Source organism: Osmerus mordax, chromosome 7, assembly GCF_038355195.1.
Source record: "Osmerus mordax isolate fOsmMor3 chromosome 7, fOsmMor3.pri, whole genome shotgun sequence".
Taxonomy (NCBI): Eukaryota; Metazoa; Chordata; class Actinopteri; order Osmeriformes; family Osmeridae; genus Osmerus; species Osmerus mordax.
Window position 1 is genome coordinate 17,935,317 of NC_090056.1, and position 21,646 is coordinate 17,956,962.

The window sequence follows — 21,646 nt, forward strand, 5'->3', positions numbered from 1 at the left end:
TGGACGATAGGAACACTTAATCTGCAATTCATTGTTGCTATAGCTCTAATAACTACGCTAATAAGAGAAGACTAACTTTGTATGCCAACGAACACCAATAACTAGAACTAATTTGACAAAGTGACTTCAAGTGCTTATACTCATACTGATGTTGTGATTGGTTGACAACATATTAACTATCACGTCGTATGTATGCCTTGCATCAAAATCATTCTTAAAAATAGCGAAAGTATCTTCGAGGGATTCATGTTTTCAAAATAGGCGTTCTCCTTCCAATTAAAAGACAGACAGTCCGTCTGTCCAATCAGGAGGGTCCGTCCTCTGCTAGATAGGCCCTACCTTTTCCGTCAGAAGTTAATGTCGTTGTGTTTTCCTATTTGCCGTTGTGTTTTACTGTTTTCCTATTTGCCGTTGTGTTTTCCTATTCGCCGTTGTGTTTTGCACTTCAGGGCCACCGTATTATATTAGACATTCTTTGCAGTAATTCATCAAAAACTGTAAATGCCAACCTCCAAGCACCACCGACAAATCTGATTATTCCTGACCGTTCCAAAGCGCTAGGTGGCGATGTACAGACAGTGCTCACCCATTTAACATTTAGCCGCGGAAGTAGTGAGGACAACAGAAAGCTGGAGGAGGCGTCACGTTCAGGAAAGCTACACTTAACTAAAATATAACTACAAGCGTTCATATTTGTAAAACATGTCTGGGACTTCATCGGTGGCTGGCGAAGTATTTGTAGATGCTTTACCATATTTTGATCAAGGTTATGATGCTGCTGGTGTCAGAGAAGCTGTAAGTAAAGCCCGACTTTTGCTAGCTGGCAGTAAGTCACAACGTGTTGGATACTACTCTGGCTCCCCATAACTGAACAATTCTTATTTAATACATTACATGTATTTGGGTCATTTGTTATAGCTCTACAGTTCGATTCGAGCAGGTGTACCATGGTGTACTTCTAGTATTGCATCTACTAACTCGCACGTTAGCAATAAGGGCCTACTACTGTTGAAGACAACTTGATCAGAGTGGGTGCGTTATAACTTATTCCTTCACAGGCTGCCGCGTTAGTAGAGGAGGAAACAAGGAGATACAGACCCACCAAGAACTACCTAAGTTATTTACCCACACCTGACTTTTCTACGTTTGAGGTAAATGCTCAGTTAATAGTATCTACAGCTAAATATTGTATTATCCAGGTGCAAAAAGTCTGAAGTTCAGGTATTTTCACCTATAAATAGATTTGTATGCAGCCTAATGTATTTGCAATAAATCAGCACCTTGAAGTGAATTAAATAGACCAATTATTTTACCTTACCGCAGACTGAAATCATGAGAAATGAGTTTGAAAGACTAGCAGCTCGACAGCCTCTGGAACTTCTCAGCATGAAGAGGTAAACACACACACGCACACACACAGTACTTCTCTAGACTACAATAACTCTACATTCAGACCTATTAAATTCGTTAAATACCCCCGCATGCTACACTGTGTCTGCCGCACGGTCTGCCGCCGTGTCTAACCTTTTCTTCTGTGGACCTTGTGCAGATACGAGCTCCCAGCACCCTCGTCAGGGCAAAAGAATGACATCACAGCGTGGCAGGAGTGTGTTAACAACTCTATGGCCCAGCTTGAGCATCAGGCTGTACGCATTGAGAACCTGGAGCTGATGTCACAATACGGCACCAATGCATGGAAGGTCTACAACGAGTAAGTAGCAGCAGCTCTAATTATTTGGTTTTCAAAATAAAAGTCCAACACTGTGTGATTTTACTCTACATTGATAAAGCATACAATGTTCCTGTGTATTTACATTGTGTCATTTAGCAGACGCTCTTATCCAGAGCGATTTACAGTAAGTACAGGGACATTCCCCCCGAAGCAAGTAGGGTGAAGTGCCTAAGACACAACGTCATGTGGCACGGCTGGGAATCAAACCGGCAACATTATGATTGATAGCCCGATTCCCTAACCACTCACCCATCTGACCCCATATTCTGTATACTGTATGAATTGCTGGTCCTTGAAGATTTGAGCCCAGGCCTCTGTGGTAAGGCCTCAGCCTGTGTCGCTCTGGATAAGAGCGTCTGCTAAATGACTAAATGTGTGGCGAGCCCCTTCAGACTGTCCTTTGTTCTGATGTATTTGTCGTCATTGTTCAAGCCATTGTTTTTGTCTCGTTCTTACAGTAACCTTGCCTTTATGATTGAGATGGCTCAAAAGGAACTACAGAAATTCAGGTAAGATTCACATGATGGAATTAATATGGCGTGATGATTTATGAATTGCAATTAAACAGTGAAATGGTCATGACATTGCATGCATTTCCGTACAAACGTGTAAACTTTTTATTCTTTGATAATTGTGTGTTTTGCAGAAAGCAGATTCAGGACATAAATTGGCAGCGAAAGAATGATCAGCTTGCAGGAGGTGGCAAACTCAGAGAGCTGGAGTCCAAGTAAGTTATGAGAATGTAGTTGTGTTTGTAGCACTCTCTTCTGCATGAGATGAAATCTTGACTCTTGTTGTTTCCATCTACAGCTGGGTATCTCTGGTCAGTAAGAACTATGAGATTGAGCGTGCCATCATTCACTTGGAGAACGAAGTTTCACAGCTCAAAAACCAGCAGGGAGACGAAAACAAAGAGAACATTCGGCAAGACTTCTAGAACACTGGAGCGGGTATTCTGGGGTTGGAACTCGAGCATCACAAACCAGCAACAAAAGAACTTGAAAATGTTTGTAGTTTCCTTAGTTTGGCATGTCAAGAATCTAAAAAGAGACAGCGATTTTGTTTTGACAAATCTATCATTGTCAATGTTCCTTTTGAATGATCTTTTCTGAGTCATGGCTCTGGGGAGTCTTCATTTTGGGCAATTTCAAAGGCATGTCATGTCATCAAGTTAACAGCATTCTCTATCACAAAACAGCAGTCTACTAGTTCAATACAGTCATGTCAACAAATACAGATACAAGCTAGTTTAAATAGTTTCATTTGTATTAAAATTCTATACTGTGTTGTCATTTTCATTTAGATTGGAAGGAGACGATAGCTGTCCCCCACCATTATTTGTTAATTTTTATACAAATATAACTCTTTTCAAATAAATGTTTTTTACACAAGTATTAAAATGTCAAAATTAGTGATTTGTTTGTATTGGTTACTCTGTCTTTAGTCTAACTTTAATTTTGGCACCACGATAACTGACACCGATCCTGTGCATAGAACTACTAGATAATAACATGCAGTGTCTAACCTGCAAAGTATGTAAAGCCGAATAATGATAGACGGTATATCAGACCACACGACAGTGATGACGTTACCCCACTGACCCTTACGCAACCCTACACCATTTCGTTGACACAACATCTGAAATGAGACTTGGATTACAAATTCCCATGTGATCATGACTCCGAGCATATGCGACGAGTTTCTGATTCACACATGATGGACATGGAATAATTATTCATCCAATTGTTCTGTTTCGAAGAACTGAAATAATTGATTAAACATAATTGCATTCTACAACGATTCTTGACAACAACAACAAAAACTAAGCCTATCTACTTTTTTCCCTGAGAAAAAAAGCGTGATGACGTAGCAGCGCGTTTTTTTCACAGACAGTACGTAGAACGTTCAGCGGTTCAAAGAGGAAGGAAGATGGCGGACAACAAAGACGAGGGGGATATGGAAAGCTCTGCCAAATTGGATGCAGCACCTCAGGAACAGGAAAATGGGGAACCAGAATCTAAAGATTCAAATGCGGTTATTGTTATTGAGCCAAATTTGACGGAAGAAGAATCTTCGCAGTCTCAAGAAAATGCTTCTCAGGCGCCGACACCCACCAGTGGAGGAGGGGACGCCAGCGGCAGCTCTGGCGCAGGGGAGGAAGCCAGCACGAGCACCAGCCCGGTTGAAAACACTAACGTCGAAACTACCGAGTCCTCGGCGTCTGGGGAGACTGCAGGAACTGCTGTCACAACCGACATGTCTCCCCCTCCTACAGTTCCAGCTGCAAATCCAGCGCCTGTCCCAATAAACCTTTTGGATACATGCGCCGTGTGTAAACAAAGTCTTCAGAACAGAGACTGTGAACCTAAACTCTTACCTTGCCTCCACTCATTCTGCTTGAAATGTATACCCGAGCCAGATCGGCAAATAACTGTGCAGGTGCCTGGGCCACATGGACAGCCTGATACCCATATAGGTGAGTGAGGACAGTTAGCTATTGGCTAGTTATCTATTTATTCATCCCCTACCCGTGCACATGGTTCGTGTTGTGGTCTGACTTGTCGAGGCAGATAGTATCAGCGATCCTGTATGTTCACACGTCATTCCAAACCCTTAAACTAAACGATACCTAGTATTTCATGATTACAATCTAAAGTTATTTACCTTCCTGCATTTTAAATACCACCCTTAGCTTTTGTTCTGCCTCTTAGTATTAGCAAGATATCTTTATTGTCAAATAATCTAACAAACTTAAAGGATTCCAGGATATTTGCATGAGCCAAATGGCTGCCATTAGAAGTGTAATAATATGTTCTTGTTGGCCAGTTGCAAGATTGAACATCTGTCAAAGCTGTTTGAAGTACCCCCTAATCTTTCACTGATCATCTGCTTGACCCTTTAAAAGAGGTTTGCTGTCAATGGTTTGCCAGCCAGAAAAGCTATTTACAGGTGACATGTGATAAGCAGTCACACTTGAAAAGCACGAGAAATATGCTGTGGCTATATCCAATATCCAACATTTTAAGGATATGTTTGTCTAATATGTAGATCTTATATGTATTGTCTGTGGTACCTTGCAATTGCAGAGCAGTCTTTAGGATGTTTCTTTCAGTTGGGATCTGATGTGTTTCTTAGTTTGCTGCCTTGAAAACATAGCATACATCAAGTTGATTCCTTGAAAGCTTCTCATGATTATCATATGTGGTTTGATGACCTGGTTGAACCAGGTTGGCTACAGTTAAGGTTGGAAACAGCAGAGTAGCTTTTAAGGATTACAGGCCTACAAGTGTTAATTGTTAATGATCAGTTTCACCTAGGGTGAAGGGTAGGTCCATTTTTCTTTTTACTGTAATATAACTGCAGGCTCAAGGCAAGCTTCAGTGGACTGGTTTATTTATTCCTGAGGTTAGGATTTATGGTTACTTTCAAGTTTACTGGTAAATCAGTTATTCATGCATTAGCTTAATAGTAAGTTGTTAATTTACAAGTAGTTATATTTAAGATTAGTAAAAAAGACATAGACTTAATGTGCAACCACATAGAGACTTCTGATATTGTTTAATGGCCTATTTCGTCAGTGGTTTATGCTTGAAGGCTGATTTTTATGAGAAAAGACATGGAGCCTTGTTCATTCCTAAGATGGAATGTTTAACTGTTTTAAGGCAGATTATGATTTAATCAGGAAACTCAGGTGTTCAAACTGAAATTTGGAATGGGCATTGGATTCCAGCGTGCTTCTGCACAGAGATACAATCTAAGAGATCTGTTGATCCAGTCTGTTAAAAGAAGGAAGTGCATAATTTTGTCACAACCTTTTTAATATTTGTTTTTTTTAAACCCAATTTGACTGCATCCCCACACTTGCTCTAATGAGGAACTACATTTTTAAATCCTCCTTTGAGTCTCTCATTTTAGAAAACAGTTATTGAAATTAATTATCTACATTGATTTGCCAAAACTGTAGACTTTTAGATGGGCGTCTCTGCTCTACTGTAGCTATCCTCCCATGCAACCAGGGCGTAATGGTTGTAATTGGCAATTTGTGTACGCAGAATATTACCATACACCATGAGAGGATGTTGAACCAATCAGTTTGCACACGGAGCTTGGGTTTTATGCACACGTTTCATCAGAATAAATGAGCCTGGAACAGCTCCCACAGTCTTGCCTGTGTTTTGGAACCTTGAGCAGCAGCGTTAACAGTACCTCAGTTCAAGGAGACAGCTTTTCTTTTTTTTTTACATTTCTTGGAGCTGAAGTGAGGGGTTTTAAAAGCAATGCAATAGCATTACAAGTCAAATCTATCTGCTACGAAAGCAACAACCTACTGTTAGGTTACTTACCTACGGCAGGCTCTCTTGAATTCAGGCATATAAGACCTGCTTTTTATGTAACACATGTTTTTTGTGTTTGGGGGGGGGGGGGGTCTACATCTGTGTGTGTGTATGAGCTTGCCCGCTTCAGTTGAAAGTGTCACAGCTGCAGAGGCAGATCTGCCTGCGTGTTGTGGTCTCAACCCAAGCCCACTCCAGCTGCACTCACAGCTAATCAGTCAAAGTCCCATGCAGCTGGAGCTTATACAAACCGGCTTTGTGCAGTCCAAGCCGGTATAAACTGGTTCAAACTGGATTGGGCTGGCTAGTGCAGCAGCCAGTGGGGGATTAGATTGATGGATTAATGGGAGGTAGGAGGAGTTTGTGGTTCAGGTTGGGGGAGGGGAAATCTAACATGCTGTAAATCTAATCTTTTAAAGTTGATTTTATCCTTTATCTGTCATTATTCCCTGAATAATGTAATGGATTGTATTGCAAATGCAAAATCTGTAATAAAGCTATTCCAGAATAATGAAATGAATAATGAAACTGGGACATAATAACTGGGACATAGGAAATAATATTTTAATTAAAAGGCAGATTCTTATTTACAAATAACCTAATTAAAATCCTGTTACACTGGTACACAATCATTTATTTGTAGGAATTTTAGTTAATTCCCTTTAGTAATCAAGTACTTCTAATGGTATGTGGGCATGTACTTTCTTTGTTTAATATGACCAATTATTGCTAGTCACCGCTGTTTTTCCTTGCTTTAATGATTAAATGTCTTATGACCTGTTTTCTCCCTCCCCTTTCACTCCAGTGAATGTGATGCGATGTGCAGTGTGTCACCAAGACTACAAACAAAGTGACATAATCGACAACTACTTTGTCAAGGATACCACTGAGGCTTCCAGCACATCAGATGAAAAATCAGCGCAGGTATTTTCTCTACGGTTACCTGTATGGGCACATGCAGCGATCGAGGCCACGTGCCCTTGCCATAGTCCAAATGGAAAGTTACAGAATGCCAGTGGACGATATGACCTTTTGTTTTGTAAGTGTAGGTCTGAGTAAGTGACCTCGTGCTTTCGTCTCTCCAAGGTCTGCACCAGCTGCGAAGACAACGCCGGAACTATTGGATTCTGCGTGGAATGTGGCGAGTGGCTATGCAAGACCTGTGTGGAGGCGCATCAGAGAGTCAAAATCACAAAGGATCACAAAATCCGTACTAAAGAGGACGCGAGCGATGGTAAAACGAAGACCAAAGTTAGCGTACTGAAACAGAACTCTACTGGTTGCTTTTTTTTTTTTTTTTACACGGTAGAAAGATCCAGGCTGGACACAGAGCTGTGCTGAGGTGCTTTGGTGTCTAGGGGCATGGTGGGAGGTACTCCAGCCCTGCCGGCTCCATGGCTGATAGGCTGTTGCCATAGTGACGGAGCTGCAGGGTCCTTCAGCAGATTGGCCCTGCTGTTTCTCTCTCTCTCTCTCTCTCCCCCCCCCCCCCCCCCCCCCCAGTGTTGCTGACATGCAGTTGCCACTGGCATTCTGGCAGGGATTGCTTTTCTGCAATATGCACCTCTTTCTGTCTTCGTAAGACACTCAAATGAAAAATTATTTCGTATTTTCTAAGATCTTATTTTACAATAATGTCGTTCTCTACCCCTCCCCCTCTCTTTGTCTCTCTCTCACTCTCACACTCCCCTCGATCACACCCCCTATATCTCACACCCCCTCTTAACACTATCTCACCTTCTCTTTTTCTCACCTTCTCACCCCCTGTCACTCTCTCTCTAACTCTCTGTCCCTCTGTCTGTCTCACACTCTCTCTCTCTCTCTCTCTCTCTCTCTCTCTCTCTCTCTCTCTCTCTCTCTCTCTCTCTCTCTGTGTCTCTGTCTCTCTCTCTCTCTCTCTGTAGAGACTATGGGCTCGTCAGGAACGAGGCGTGTGTTCTGTCCGGTGCACAAACAAGAGCCTCTTAAGCTGTTCTGTGAGACCTGTGACACGCTCACCTGCCGGGACTGTCAGCTGCTGGAGCACAAGGAGCACAGGTAGGCAGGCCAGGACAGGACAGGGCACCACCATGACCCAGTAGTGAAGGGCTGTGAGGATGGGGGGGACATTATGGAGCTGCTCTCTTCTGTAGTCTGTTTCCACACTGGTCTCTAAAGATCTCTTATGAAACCCTTTTAGAAATAAAATAAAGTGTGTGTGTGGGGGAGGGGGGGGGAGATTATGTTTGTGTTGCTGAAAAATGTGATATACAGGCTGAAGTTTGAATATGGCAGCTACCCTGTAAAGGGCTTTGACAGTTATGTTATGTAACTCGAGACAAACAATATTTAAACTGGTGTGTAGTGGTCTGTTGTTGGTAGTGTGGTGATCTCTCTCTGTCCCTCCCAGGTATCAGTTCCTGGAGGAGGCCTTTCAGAACCAGAAAGGAGTCATTGAGACCCACATGGCCAAACTGCAGGAGAAGAAGAACTACGTCCATTTCTCGGTGTCTCAGGTGCAGAGCAGGTATGACAGACTCCTGCTTTGTGCACTGGTAACGGTGTTGCCACAGAAAATGGTGGTTCACCAAAACCCACCTCAACTTTGGAACGATGCATCCATGCAGTATTTATTTGATCATCTGCTAGTTTTAAGCATGTTATTCACTAATTCTAATCCAGGATAAAGGAAATGAATGACACTCATAAGAAGGTGGAGCATGAAATCAAGATAGCAGTGTTTACCCTTATCAACGAAATCAACAAGAAGGGCAAGTCTTTACTGCAGCAGCTGGAGGTAAAGATTACAACCCTACCTACAAAATGTATATTTAAATGTTTTTCCCCCAAAAAATAAGGTTTTAATGCTGAATTTGCCAGCTCCACCGTGATTGGTTGCTTGAGGTAATTGAGTGTGGTAGAATCAAATGTTCTGTTTTCCTTGTGGTTTTTCTACACATAATTGTAGTGCATCATCAGCAGGTCACCCCTAATGGCAACACCCACGCTGCAGGGCTGAGCCTCCCAAACATCCCATACAGTTACTTGTAACATGAGAATATAATTACATTTACATTTAGTCATTTAGCAGACGCTCTTATCCAGAGCGACTTACAGTAAGTACAGGGATATTTCCCTGTGGCAAGTAGGGTGAAGTGCCTTGCCCAAGGACACAACGTCATTTTGCATTTCGAACCGGTAACCTTCCGATTTAATAGCCCGATTCTATAACCGCTCAGCCATCTGACCCCCGTAATTATATGATTTAAACGTGGCTTAGCCGTTGGTGTGGATGGGTCAGCGTGTGCTCGCGGACCCCTGTAGGTGATGTGGGTCAAGAGGTGGAGGAACCCCTCTGTTGGTCAGACACTGGCCAGCTTCTTAACAGGAACATGTGACACGCCACAGGTCTTGTTTATGCAGCTAGCAGCTACCTCCATTCATCCAGAAACTTCCTTTTAATGGTTGGGTTGGCAACGGCATGTGTAATTTTAAAGAACTGTTCAGTGTTTGCCAGTGATAAGTTTGAAAAAGGAGAATTGGCATGACAGGAAGTTGGATTTGGCATAAAAAAGGAAGAACTACTCACCTTTTAATATGGTAAATCAGGTTAATCATAAACCTGTCTGACACCCGTCAAACCAGAAACACTGCCAAGCAGCCGCTATTAATCTTGATCCTTGGTGTGGAAGAGGCATTTATAACACACTGCTAATTTTTGGTGCAGCGTTTATTCGAGGGCGGCGTTTATTCGAGGGCAGCGTTTAATTAGTAAGAGAGATTTTGTGAATTGTAGCAGCAGTGCGGCCATTGACAAAACAAAGAATAGACAAGGAGGTCAAACACAAAGCCTAGTGTAAAATTGAAGCCGCGCATTTAGCCAGGAGTACAAGTGTGAACCATGCACAACGCTTTTACAAAACCCCCACTTACAATGCTTCGTTGCTAGCATTGTGACAAATGAATCACACAGCCAATTTTTTGGCGCGGTGTTAAATCGAGGACGGCGTTTGTTGCACAATGTTCATTTTTGGTGCAGCGTTTATTCGAGGGCGGCCTTTATTTGAAAGCGGTGTTTAATCGAAGAAATACGGTATATGTGTATTCTGGAATGAAAGCTGGATGTGGTTGGTAAAGTGTGTTGGTCTGGTTTCCAGGGAGTGACCAAGGAGCGCAGCATCAAGCTGCTGTCGCAGCAGAGAGACACCACCCTCCTGGCCCAGCAGATCCTCCATGTTCTCAACTTCAGCCACTGGGCCATTAACAACGGCAGCAGCACGGCCCTGCTCTACAGCAAGAGGCTGGTAAGTACCACACGCTACAAGTGTGAAAACACTCTTGACCCGATGACCAGTAACTATAACACGTGAGTGTGTGTGTCGATCATGTTCCAGCCGTGCTAGACTTGACCTTGACGACTAGCGATGCGCCGAAATGAAATTCTGGGCAGAAACCGAAAATTGCACTTGGCAGAAGCACTGCAGATTGCAAATTTGATCATACACTTTGAAGTGTATCCACATTCCACTTTCACTCCCACTGAGGGGCGGGGATTGTAATTTGTGTGTGTGCGTGTGTGTGTAGATTATGTTCCAGCTGCGCTACATCCTGAAGGCCAGACTGGACCCGGTTCCTCAGGCCAACGGGGCTGTGCGCTTCTTCTGTGATCCCACCTTCTGGGCCAAGAACGTGGTCAACCTAGGTGAGAGGAAGCTCTCTGGCTGGGGCGCTGCTCTGGGATCATTTATCCCCGTCGTGAGGGAACCCGGCTGCCCTTCTACTTCGAAAAACAGAACGAGGGGCTGGAGGCTCACCCGGTAGAGCTCGTACTGATCGGGCTAAGGCCATAACGCAGGGACCTGGGTTCGATTCCGGTCCAGACCATTTCTTGCATGTCTTCCCTGCCTTCCTGTCAGTCTTTCACAAAAAAAAAGAATCCGGAAAAGCCCCCCAAAGAATATATTTATATAAAGAGAAAGCTAAAGATAAACAAAAAAGACTTATCTCTCCTGTCTATCCCAACTGTAGGTAACCTGGTGTATGAGAAGACTCCCCAGGCTGTCCACCCGCCCAACGTGATGGTGGGAGGACCGGTGTCTCCAGGGCACGGCCACCCCGGCAAGCACCCCGGCCAGATCAACCTGGCCCAGCTCAGGCTGCAGCACATGCAGCAGCAGGCTTTCGCCCAGCAACAGCAGAAACAACACCAACAGCAGCAGCAACAGCAGCAGCAACACCAACAGCAACAGCAACACCAACAACAGCAGCAGCAGATCCAACAGCAGATGCGCATTGCCTCCCAGTTGCAGCACCCCAGACAGGCTGGCCCTTCGCAGATGATGCAACAGCAGGTGCGATGGTGGTCAGGGTGGAGTGGGTGATGGTGGGGAACAGGACAGCATCACAATGGGGAGGTCTTGAGTTCAACGGGGGCCGGCAGGGGATCCGGTGGAATGCACAGAGCTCGTCACCTATGACAACAGAACCCACTGAGTTGGCTATGGCTGTTGTTCTATAACACAAAGGAAATGTGCAAACGATCATTGCTATAAAGAGGTCTTTAATCTCGTGAAAGTTTTTACAGACAAAAACAAAATTACATTTGTTCAGTTAACCAAAGCTGGTGCCAAGTGGGTGTCCAGTCCGTGAGCAGTTCACTTCCATAAAATACACATTGGCTCATGGCTAATCCAAACCTTCATATATATTATCCTAGACCTGTAGAAGGGGGCCATGTTCTAATAGTCCTGCTGACCCTCCATTTAGAATGTCTGTTCTGGAAACGTATTGGTTTCTCAGACATATGATAGTGTAGATGTTGAAGATTCAAGCAGGACGCTAAAATCAGATGGCAAAAAGCTGTCAAACAATATATAAGTAATCTCCCACCTTCCCACAGGTTTAATAATAGGCTTACTGTCTTTGATGAACACTAAGTATCTCTCATACCCCCCACCTCTCCTCTTCCCTCCTGTGTCCCCCTCCCTCCTTCCTCTCCCCCCCTCCAGCCTCCCAGACTCATCAGTATGCAGAGCCACCAGAGGGGAGCGCCGGGGGGGATGAACGGCTCCCCTCACATGTACCCCTCCTCCCACCACATGCGCCTGCCCCAACCCCAGCCTCAGGGCCGCATGCCCACGGCCCCCCCCCAGCCCCGGCTCCACAACGGCCAGCAGTACTCCCCCATGATGCAGCCCCAGCTGCAGAGACAGGTCGGTCTGCTGCCCTGAGCCACAGCTGCTACAGGGGGTTCATGGAAATGTACTGACACCTACATTTGCAAATGTATTTTCGACGGCAGCTACAATATGTCTGGCCGTTTATTTTTTTACTAACCTCGTAAAAGGAAATATTTTGTGTCTCAGTGAGGAGCTGCTCTGGCGAGTGGTGCTTAACGACGTGGATGTAAATATTGGATGTTGAAAGTTATTTTTATTTATTTTTTGCTTAGTTCAAGTTGATATATACTAAACAAATACTCACACAGGCAATAACGGCTACAAATGAACGAAAGTAGCTCAAAATGTAGTTTTATTTTTGAGGGGGGCAAATGTGCATGTACATTATGATTACGGTAAGAGCTTTGTGAGCTATGGATGCTCTCTTTTTGTGTCTAGATGTCTGTAGATTCTGAGATGAACCACCAAAGGTTCCGTTTCTTACTTCAATCAGGGGTTTGGCATCTTTTCCACTTGGACTTACAGTGTCTTGTGCAGCATGCATTAGCCTGCATGTCCTAGCAACCCTTTCCCTAAGCTTTTGCAATATAACCTTCCAGCGTCTTTCCAAAGAGTAACTTTTCGATCCTCTTGTCCTATTCTCTTTACGTCCTACCTCTCCTCCTTCCCCATCTCCCTGTGTAGCATTCCAACCCGGGTCATGCGGGGCCCTTCCCGGTGGCGTCCCTCCACAATGCCAACCCCACCAGTCCCACCAGTGCCAGCATGGCGAGCGCCCACGCCCACAGGGGCCCCGCCAGCCCCATTGTGGGGGCCATCGAGCTCATCCCCTCGGTTACCAACCCAGAGAATTTGCCCTGTCTACCGGACATCCCACCCATTCAGGTAAACACGCACACACACACACAGGTCTGGACTGGGACTGAAAAAGACTTTGAAACGCAGACCAGCCCACGACTATTATATTGTATTATTATTAGTGGTGGGCCGTTATCGGCGTTAACGCGCTGCGACTCTTATCGGCGATAAAATATTGCCGTTAATCTTTTCTCAAAGTAGGGTTGGGAGCTGGGTCTATACTACGCAAGCTATGATGACTTTCACCTTGATATTTTAGCGCGGATGTATACCTTGCCGAATTGCACTGTAGGGGGCGAGAACGAGTCTTCGAACCTGTGTGTATGCCTTGTGTATGAAATTATCACATCAAACGTGACGTGCTAACATGGATGCAGCTATGAAGCCGCGTGGTTTGCTTCAGGGAAAATGTATTTTTAAGAAGCTTCCCAATGGAAACCTCGACAAGACTAAGGTTGTTTGCACCTTGTGCTATGCCGAATTAGTTTACTGTAGGAGTTTTTCCAGTCTCAAATACCACCTAAACGCAAAGCATCCCTTAGCTAATGCGGAAGATGCCGGGCCAAGCACTGATGTAGCGCAGGGGAAGAGTCGTCGTCAAACTACGATGTTTGAGTGCAACCGAGGCAAGCCCGTCAGCACAGCTCTATCAGCCAAGCTAACTAATCTAATAAACAGTTAATAAACACAAGTACATCTTATTGAACATAATTTATTTTCATCACCAATTATCATAGTAGAAAAGCTTTCTCAAGCAGTTTGATGCATTTTGGAAACAGGAGATGAGCTCCTGGTCTAATGCGCCACCTGGCTTGAGAAACCCGTTCTCAAAGACTTACTTTTAGTCATTATTTGGGTAGCACACATATTCTGAATGCCTTCGGCGGAATTCAAATGAGCCATTTTAATCTAGATTAACGCCAAGATTACAGTGAGATTAATCTAGATTTAAAAAAAAATCTATGCCCACCACTAATTATTATTATTTATTATTATTTTTTGCATTATGCCGCAGCCGTTTGACTGGCCGTTTGGGAAATCTCCCGACAACCAGTCTGATCCTGCACACACCCCTCGTCAGTGATCGACTGGTCGATTTTTCATTTCCTGTGTGACTCATTTCCCCTCCTATGGGGGTTTGTAGTGTTAACCACTGCTGATAAGTCAGTGGCATGGTCAATTGAGTGCAGATAAAATCACACTGTTTACAAACAAGTGGTGAGTAACAGACGCCTGACTTAAAATGGTCCAATTAAACCATAGAGATTTGTTTGTGTAGAACTACATTTGAATGTGTAGAAATAGATGTATCTTTAAAAAACAAACGTAGAAAATAGTCCACATTGCACATCCTTGGGGCCTTAGCCATAAAACCGCCACATCTAAACGTCATACAGTGCTCAGTTCTCGAGAGATAATCAAGCCGCAGATACACAATCCTGGAATTATAGTTGGATATCAAACATTATTTCTCTCCTTCTGGTTTCTTTTCTTCCCTGTGGCGCCCTCAGCTGGAGGATGCTGGTTCCAGCAGCCTAGACCACCTCCTGACCAGATATCTCTCTGCCAGCAAAAACCCTCTGTATGGAGCTCCCATGGAGATGAACCCCTCTCCTGTGCCCACCACCCACTCACCTGGCTCCTCAGGTACTGTGGACGGGGGAGGTTTCACTCCACTCAGAATACACTCCACTCTACTCCTCTCTTCTAGTGTGGTGTGTGTCTCCACTCTACTCCCTCCTCTCTTCTTCTGTGGTGTGTCTCTACTCACTCCTCTCTTCTTCTGTGGTGTGTCTCCACTCTACTCCCTCCTCTCTTCTTCTGTGGTGTGTCTCCACTCTACGCCCTCCTCTCTTCTAGTGTGGTGTGTCTCCACTCTACTCCCTCCTCTCTTCTAGTGTGGTGTGTCTCCACTCTACGCCTTCCTCTCTTCTTCTGTGGTGTGTCTCCACTCTACGCCCTCCTCTCTTCTTCTGTGGTGTGTCTCCACTCTACTCCCTCCTCTCTTCTTCTGTGGTGTCTCCACTCTACTCCCTCCTCTCTTCTTCTGTGGTGTGTCTCCACTCTACTCCCTCCTCTCTTCTTCTGTGGTGTGTCTCCACTCTACGCCCTCCTCTCTTCTAGTGTGGTGTGTCTCCACTCTACTCCCTCCTCTCTTCTAGTGTGGTGTGTCTCCACTCTACGCCTTCCTCTCTTCTTCTGTGGTGTGTCTCCACTCTACGCCCTCCTCTCTTCTTCTGTGGTGTGTCTCCACTCTACTCCCTCCTCTCTTCTTCTGTGGTGTCTCCACTCTACTCCCTCCTCTCTTCTTCTGTGGTGTGTCTCCACTCTACTCCCTCCTCTCTTCTTCTGTGGTGTCTCCCCTCTACTCCCTCCTCTCTACTAGTGTGGTGTGTCTCCACTCTACTCCCTCCTCTCTACTAGTGTGGTGTGTCTCCACTCTACCAAAGAGTATAGAAGCACTATAAGTTCTTTGACTCTACTCTCTCCTCTCTTCTTCTGTGGCGTATCTGCAGTCTGTGCGACTTGCCATGGCATATTGCCATGATTATGAAACATACAGTTTCTGTTACTTTTACCTATTGGTTTTCTCTCCCTCTCCTACACATGCAGGGTTATCAAACTCCCACACGCCAGTTCGACCCTCCAGTTCGTCCAGCACAGGCAGCAGAGGGAGGTAATGATGAACACCCCCCCCCCCCCCCCCCCACGAACACACACACACACGGGCACACACACATATGCAAACCCCCACACACGCACACACATCATCCCCCACACACATACAAACGCACACATACTACATCATAGGGTATTTCTGTCAGTGCTCATTACTTAAGCCTCTGAATATTGAAATGTGTGTGTTCGCGTGTGTGTGTGTGCCCGTGTGTGTGCCCGTGTGTGTGTGTGCCCGTGTGTGTGTGTGCCCGTGTGTGTGTGTGTGTGTGTTCGTGTTTGTGTGTGCCCGTGTGTGTGTGCCCCAGCTGTAGCTCAGCAGGGAGGGCTGGGCCCATGAGCGTGCCGGTGGAGCAGGTGAGAGTGAAACTAGAGCCGGGATTAGAGGACGAGTGCAGCCTCACGGGAGCCGCTTCTAATGTCAAGACGGAACGAGGAAAGGAAGGGAGGAGCGCGTGCATGGTAGGACCCCCCCCTCTGCACCTGACTGTGTGTGTGTGTGTGCAATACACATACGTATCCTATAGACATGCATCCTATAGACATGCACTGCCTGTATTGCTGTATTCATATAATGTGGACAATGGTTAGGAATGCTATCCCCTGTTAGTTAAAGCAAGATAGCTGTAATGTGACATTACTATAAAAATGTAAATTCATGCCGTGTCTTGAGAACCCCACGACCATCTTTCTTTTTTCTTTTTTTTAAAGCCTTAATGACGTTTTATTATCCTTAAGGCATTAAGGCTTAATGTGTTTTTCTTTTCCCCCCTGCGCCTCCGTAGATGAGTAGCCCGGAGAGCAGCCCTCTCCCAGCGCAGAGCTCCATGTCCACCGGAAATTCATCCAGCGGCTCCGTCCAGACCATGGTCAAGATCGAGCCCAAGGAACCCTCTGACAGCCCCAGCACCGCCCCCTCGGCGCCCGCTCAGAAAGACGACAGCACGACAGCAGAGCCGCCTCTCACCAACGGCACCGCCGCCCCCGCCACCTCCAAAGGCGGCGAGGGCGGAGCCACGGAGATGGAGACCAATCAGAGTGGGGCGGCGGAAGGGAAGGAGGACGACCCCAACGAGGACTGGTGCGCGGTGTGCAACAACGGAGGTGACCTGCTGTGCTGTGACAACTGTCCAAAAGTGTTCCACACCACCTGCCACATCCCCACGCTCAAGTCCCTCCCCAGGTGAGCCCAACGTCACCACCCACGCTCTCCGTTTCCATCACACCTGTCTGGATCTCTGGAGTTCTTTAGGCTCGTTTTACCAAGGTGTTAATCCTTAAAGATGCGTGAGTTCTAAATATTTCCGACGGCCCCCACAGCGTGAGTTATCTTTCCGAAACGGAAGCTAGCTAGCTTTAGTTAGCTTCCGTTACCTAGCAACCTAGCATAATACTCGTAGCAATGCTACTACCTGCTAGTGTTACTTGTTAGTCTCCTCATTGTACATTTTGAAGCCATACTATAGCGTTTGTCATATAGTTTTTGTCTATCGGAAAATATTCAGTTGGAATGTTCGAAATCGCACATGTGCGACGTTACACTGTGAGACCCGCATTCGAACGATCACATATGTGTGACGCTACTCCTTAACGGGTTAAAACTGTTTTTTCTCCCTCCCTCTGGTTCTGCCCTTTCAGTGGAGACTGGATGTGTACGTTCTGCCGGAACCTGTCCAGCCCGGAAATGGAGTACAACTGTGACGATGAGAAGCAGAGCAAGAAGGGCAAGACTGAGCCGGGGATGAGTCCAGAGGACCAGCGGGTCAGTGGTCCAACACAGGGGATACCCTGCTCTCAAACACAATGTTTATATCATGTTTACGGCCAGAATAGTGATATATTTTTATATCCTTAACGTTAGAAGATTTAAATGTCAGCTAAAGATGGGATTGTTAGTATTTTTGTCGACAGGTTGACTTTCCAGTCCTGTATGTGCTGCTCCCCCACTCATTCATCTCTCACTTCTCCTCCACCTCCACTCATTCATCTCTCTCACTTCTCCTCCACCTTCATTCATTCATCTCTCTCACTTCTCCTCCACCTTCATTCATTCATCTCTCTCACTTCTCCTCCACCTTCATTCATTCATCTCTCTCACTTCTCCTCCACCTTCATTCATTCATCTCTCTCACTTCTCCTCCACCTCCACTCATTCATCTCTCTCACTTCTCCTCCACCTTCACTCATTCATCTCTCTCACTTCTCCTCCACCTTCATTCATTCATCTCTCTCACTTCTCCTCCACCTTCACTCATTCATCTCTCTCACTTCTCCTCCACCTTCATTCATTCATCTCTCTCACTTCTCCTCCACCTCCACTCATTCATCTCTCTCACTTCTCCTCCACCTCCACTCATTCATCTCTCTCACTTCTCCTCCACCTTCACTCATTCATCTCTCTCACTTCTCCTCCACCTCCACTCATTCATCTCTCTCACTTCTCCTCCACCTTCACTCATTCATCTCTCTCACTTCTCCTCCACCTCCACTCATTCATGTCTCTCACTTCTCCTCCACCTTCATTCATTCATCTCTCTCACTTCTCCTCCACCTCCACTCATTCATCTCTCTCACTTCTCCTCCACCTTCACTCATTCATCTCTCTCACTTCTCCTCCACCTTCATTCATTCATCTCTCTCACTTCTCCTCCACCTTCACTCATTCATCTCTCTCACTTCTCCTCCACCTTCACTCATTCATCTCTCTCACTTCTCCTCCACCTTCATTCATTCATCTCTCTCACTTCTCCTCCACCTCCACTCATTCATCTCTCTCACTTCTCCTCCACCTCCACTCATTCATCTCTCTCACTTCTCCTCCACCTTCACTCATTCATCTCTCTCACTTCTCCTCCACCTTCACTCATTCATCTCTCTCACTTCTCCTCCACCTTCATTCATTCATCTCTCTCACTTCTCCTCCACCTTCACTCATTCATCTCTCTCACTTCTCCACCTTCACTTAGTTATCTCTCTCACTTCTCCTCCACCTTCACTCATTCATCTCTCTCACTTCTCCCCGTAGAAATGTGAGCGCCTCCTGCTTCATGTCTTCTGCAATCAGCTGAGCTTGGAGTTTCAGGAGCCCGTGGCGTCAGCTGTAAGTACATTTACATTTAGTCATTTATCAGACGCTCTTATCCAGAGCGACTTACAGTAAGTATTCCCCCCGAGGCAAGTAGGGTGAAGTGCCTTGCCCAAGGACACAACGTCATTTTTCACGGCCGGGAATCGAACTGGCAACCTTCAGATTACTAGCCCGCTTCCCTAACCGCTCAGCCACCTGACTCCCTGGTACCTGCCAGGACCCCCACCATCCCCTCCAGCCTGTGAGTCATCATGCCTCTCAACACGGCCTCTGCATCTTACAGGTCCCCAACTACTACAAGATCATCAAGAGACCCATGGACCTGAAACTGGTGAAGAAGAAGCTTCAGATGAAGCACTCCCAGCACTACCAGAGCCCCCGGGAGCTGGTGGCGGACGTGCGTCTGGTCTTCAGCAACTGTGCCAAGTACAACGAGGTGAGTGGCATGAGTCCTAGCCTGGTATGAGAGCCTGACAGAGTTGTCGGCGGGCACATGGAACCACACATATGTATACCAGAGCCTGCGGGTATTAACAGCAGATGGGGTTTCTCTTTCTGCATGGCTTTGCATGCACGCTCTGGGTTATTATTTTTTTAAGGGCCTTTCACACTGATAGGAAGGGTACTCCATTTATCAGCTACGATCGTTGATGCCAGCAGACCGTTATGGACTGTGATAGACACCCCGCCCCCCCCGGAGGAGAAGCCTGTTGCTGGCTGATCCAAACTTCTAACAATTGCATGGTTTCATCACCACTATTGAGGAAGAAGTGTTTTGGTTGCACTGCTTTTGTAAGCTGCTGATGCATGGACAATATAGACATGGTCTGCATTAAACAACAGGCGGCCTTGTGATAAGGAGGGGCGGCAGTCTTTTGATGCAGATCACTGCAGGTCCAGTCTGGATCGTGCTCGTCTATTGTGGAAATCCCTTTACATAGTGGATAGCTATAAGCAGTAAACACTTGCTTTGGAATGGCTACCAGATTTGTTATGTTAATTTTGTGACTAAGGTGCCATATTTGGAACCTGAACACATCTGTGGTTTCACTGTGTTTATTTTATTATACTACAGTACCAAATATTCCCTGTAAAATGTCGTAGTGTGGATAAATGGCATCTGTTTGTGTAGGTCAACTTTTTTTAACATAGCTTTTACTCTACAGACAATAAAAAAACTTGAAACTACAGTATTTACCTATAATATCACAACTTCCCAGATAAATATAAATACAGAATGTAGGAAATGTTTATATATATATTTTAATATATATATAAAATTGAAATAGTTCTGTCATGATGATGCTAAATTGACCATCTAAAATCTCCAATGGGTCAACAGTCAGCACAACCAGCAGCATGGTCAGCTAGTCTGATGGTTTCACTGAGGGGGGGGGGGGGGTCCATTCATAGTCAACTATGAATACCATATTAATCCAGTCTTTAGCAACTTGAGTGAGTTGGGCATAAACCGGAATTTAGAAAAAACAAATCGAGTATTTCAGCAAGGGGTGTAGGCCTGTACTCTTAGAGAGAGCGCTTACAGTACACATGGGGTTGTTACCTGACCAGCCTGTGCTGTAAAACATTTCTCTCTTCCCCCCCTCTGCTGCCTTTTTGTCTTTATTGTACTGTTATTACCCCTCTTTAGATGTCTCGAATAATCCAAGTTTATGATGAGGAGAAACAGATTAATGTGCAGGTAAGCAGTTTCCAATACAAGCAAGGTTTAGCCAGGACTCAACCTACGACTGGGATTGTTAACCCACTCAAATGTTCTCCTCCTCCTCCACATACCCCCCCCCCCACCTCCTCTTCCTCCTCTTCATCATCTCCACCTTCTCCCATTCGTTCTTTCTCCATTCAATGGTGTCTTTTCTTCCCCTCCTTCTTTCATTCTATCCCCCCCCTCCTCGTCCCATGACAGGCAGACTCGGAGATTGCGGAGGTCGGCAAAACCATGAGCGTGTATTTCGAGGAGAAGCTGCAGGAGCTCTACCCCGACCAGACGTTCCCGGCGGAGGCAGAGGAGGAAGTCAAGGCCGCGGAGGAGGACGACCTCACGGAAGACTCCGAAGACGAGTTTGTGGAGCCGCGACGCAAGCGGTTAAAAACGCACGAGAAGGCTCTGCACATCAAGTGAGATCAGACCGCGTTCCACGAGGAACAAAGTGTCTTCCCTCACCTCCTACGCTTGACTTTTTCCCCTTCCCTCTGTGTGTGAGGTTCAAAAGGTCAAAGGGTGATCTATTGTACAGACTGGTATATTTTATGTTTTGCTTTTGGAAGAGTTATATTGTAAAATAGATTTGATGCGTGTCTTCGTCGTCCGGTAAATTGGACTTTGAAGACATGCTTGTGCTTTTCTCTCTGTGGCGATGTGGATGCTTAGAAAAACGCTTGTACAGATTTCAAAGTTTGTTTTGTTTTGCTGTAGTTAAATTAATGACTGGTTATTTCTTTTTCTATTATTTTCCATCTATGATCATGTTTGTAAATCTATTGTGAAACATTCTTTATAAAACATCTTAAACTCCCCTTTCAAATCTTAATTAATGTACTATAAAGTTTGAAATGAAATACCTACCAAGTATTTGTATGACTGCTTTTGTTTAAACAACGAATGTAAAGAAGAGAAATCAAATTACTAAAGCAGATTGCAGATTAGATTGATATTTGGGGTAGGCTCATAGTCAAAATATTTTTCATCGACATTAATTGCAAATGGTATCAGTTGTAGAACTATGTGATTGATTCATCAGAAAATTTGCAGTAAGTTCTATCGGTTATAACAAAATAA

The 21,646-nt window shown here is 45.3% G+C and overlaps 2 protein-coding genes across 3 annotated transcripts; both read left to right on the forward strand.

Moving 5' to 3' along the window:
- Positions 1–618: 618 nt before the first annotated feature.
- Positions 619–3,143, forward strand: bcas2 (BCAS2 pre-mRNA processing factor). Its single transcript, XM_067240359.1, has 7 exons — positions 619–795; positions 1,059–1,151; positions 1,324–1,394; positions 1,550–1,711; positions 2,191–2,241; positions 2,379–2,459; positions 2,543–3,143. Exons 1-7 carry the CDS (start codon positions 703–705, stop codon positions 2,667–2,669), a joined length of 678 nt encoding a protein of 225 aa, XP_067096460.1. The 5' UTR covers positions 619–702; the 3' UTR covers positions 2,670–3,143.
- A 518-nt stretch (positions 3,144–3,661) lies between these two features.
- On the forward strand, positions 3,662–21,428 carry trim33 (tripartite motif containing 33). 2 transcript variants are annotated; one of them, XM_067240196.1, is made up of 20 exons: positions 3,662–4,208; positions 6,872–6,990; positions 7,153–7,300; positions 7,971–8,103; positions 8,456–8,572; positions 8,728–8,842; positions 10,203–10,349; positions 10,630–10,747; positions 11,074–11,396; positions 12,054–12,257; positions 12,909–13,109; positions 14,594–14,729; positions 15,696–15,759; positions 16,067–16,220; positions 16,544–16,941; positions 17,397–17,520; positions 18,784–18,858; positions 19,130–19,282; positions 20,498–20,548; positions 20,774–21,428. In XM_067240196.1, exons 1-20 carry the CDS (start codon positions 3,662–3,664, stop codon positions 20,987–20,989), a joined length of 3,543 nt encoding a protein of 1,180 aa, XP_067096297.1. In that variant the 3' UTR covers positions 20,990–21,428. The 2 variants fall into 2 exon arrangements, with proteins under 2 accessions (XP_067096297.1, XP_067096298.1); XM_067240197.1 differs by lacking the exon at positions 20,498–20,548.
- The last annotated feature ends 218 nt before the right edge of the window (positions 21,429–21,646 follow it).

Coding starts and splice junctions, on each gene's coding strand:
- bcas2 (XM_067240359.1), top strand. CDS start 703: ATGTCTGGGACTTCATCGGTGGCTGGCGAAGTATTTGTAGATGCTTTA. Junction 1,712..2,190: donor GCATGGAAGGTCTACAACGA/GTAAGTAGCAGC, acceptor TCGTTCTTACAG/TAACCTTGCCTTTATGATTG. Junction 2,460..2,542: donor CTCAGAGAGCTGGAGTCCAA/GTAAGTTATGAG, acceptor TTCCATCTACAG/CTGGGTATCTCTGGTCAGTA.
- trim33 (XM_067240196.1), top strand. CDS start 3,662: ATGGCGGACAACAAAGACGAGGGGGATATGGAAAGCTCTGCCAAATTG. Junction 17,521..18,783: donor TGAGTCCAGAGGACCAGCGG/GTCAGTGGTCCA, acceptor TTCTCCCCGTAG/AAATGTGAGCGCCTCCTGCT. Junction 20,549..20,773: donor AGAAACAGATTAATGTGCAG/GTAAGCAGTTTC, acceptor GTCCCATGACAG/GCAGACTCGGAGATTGCGGA.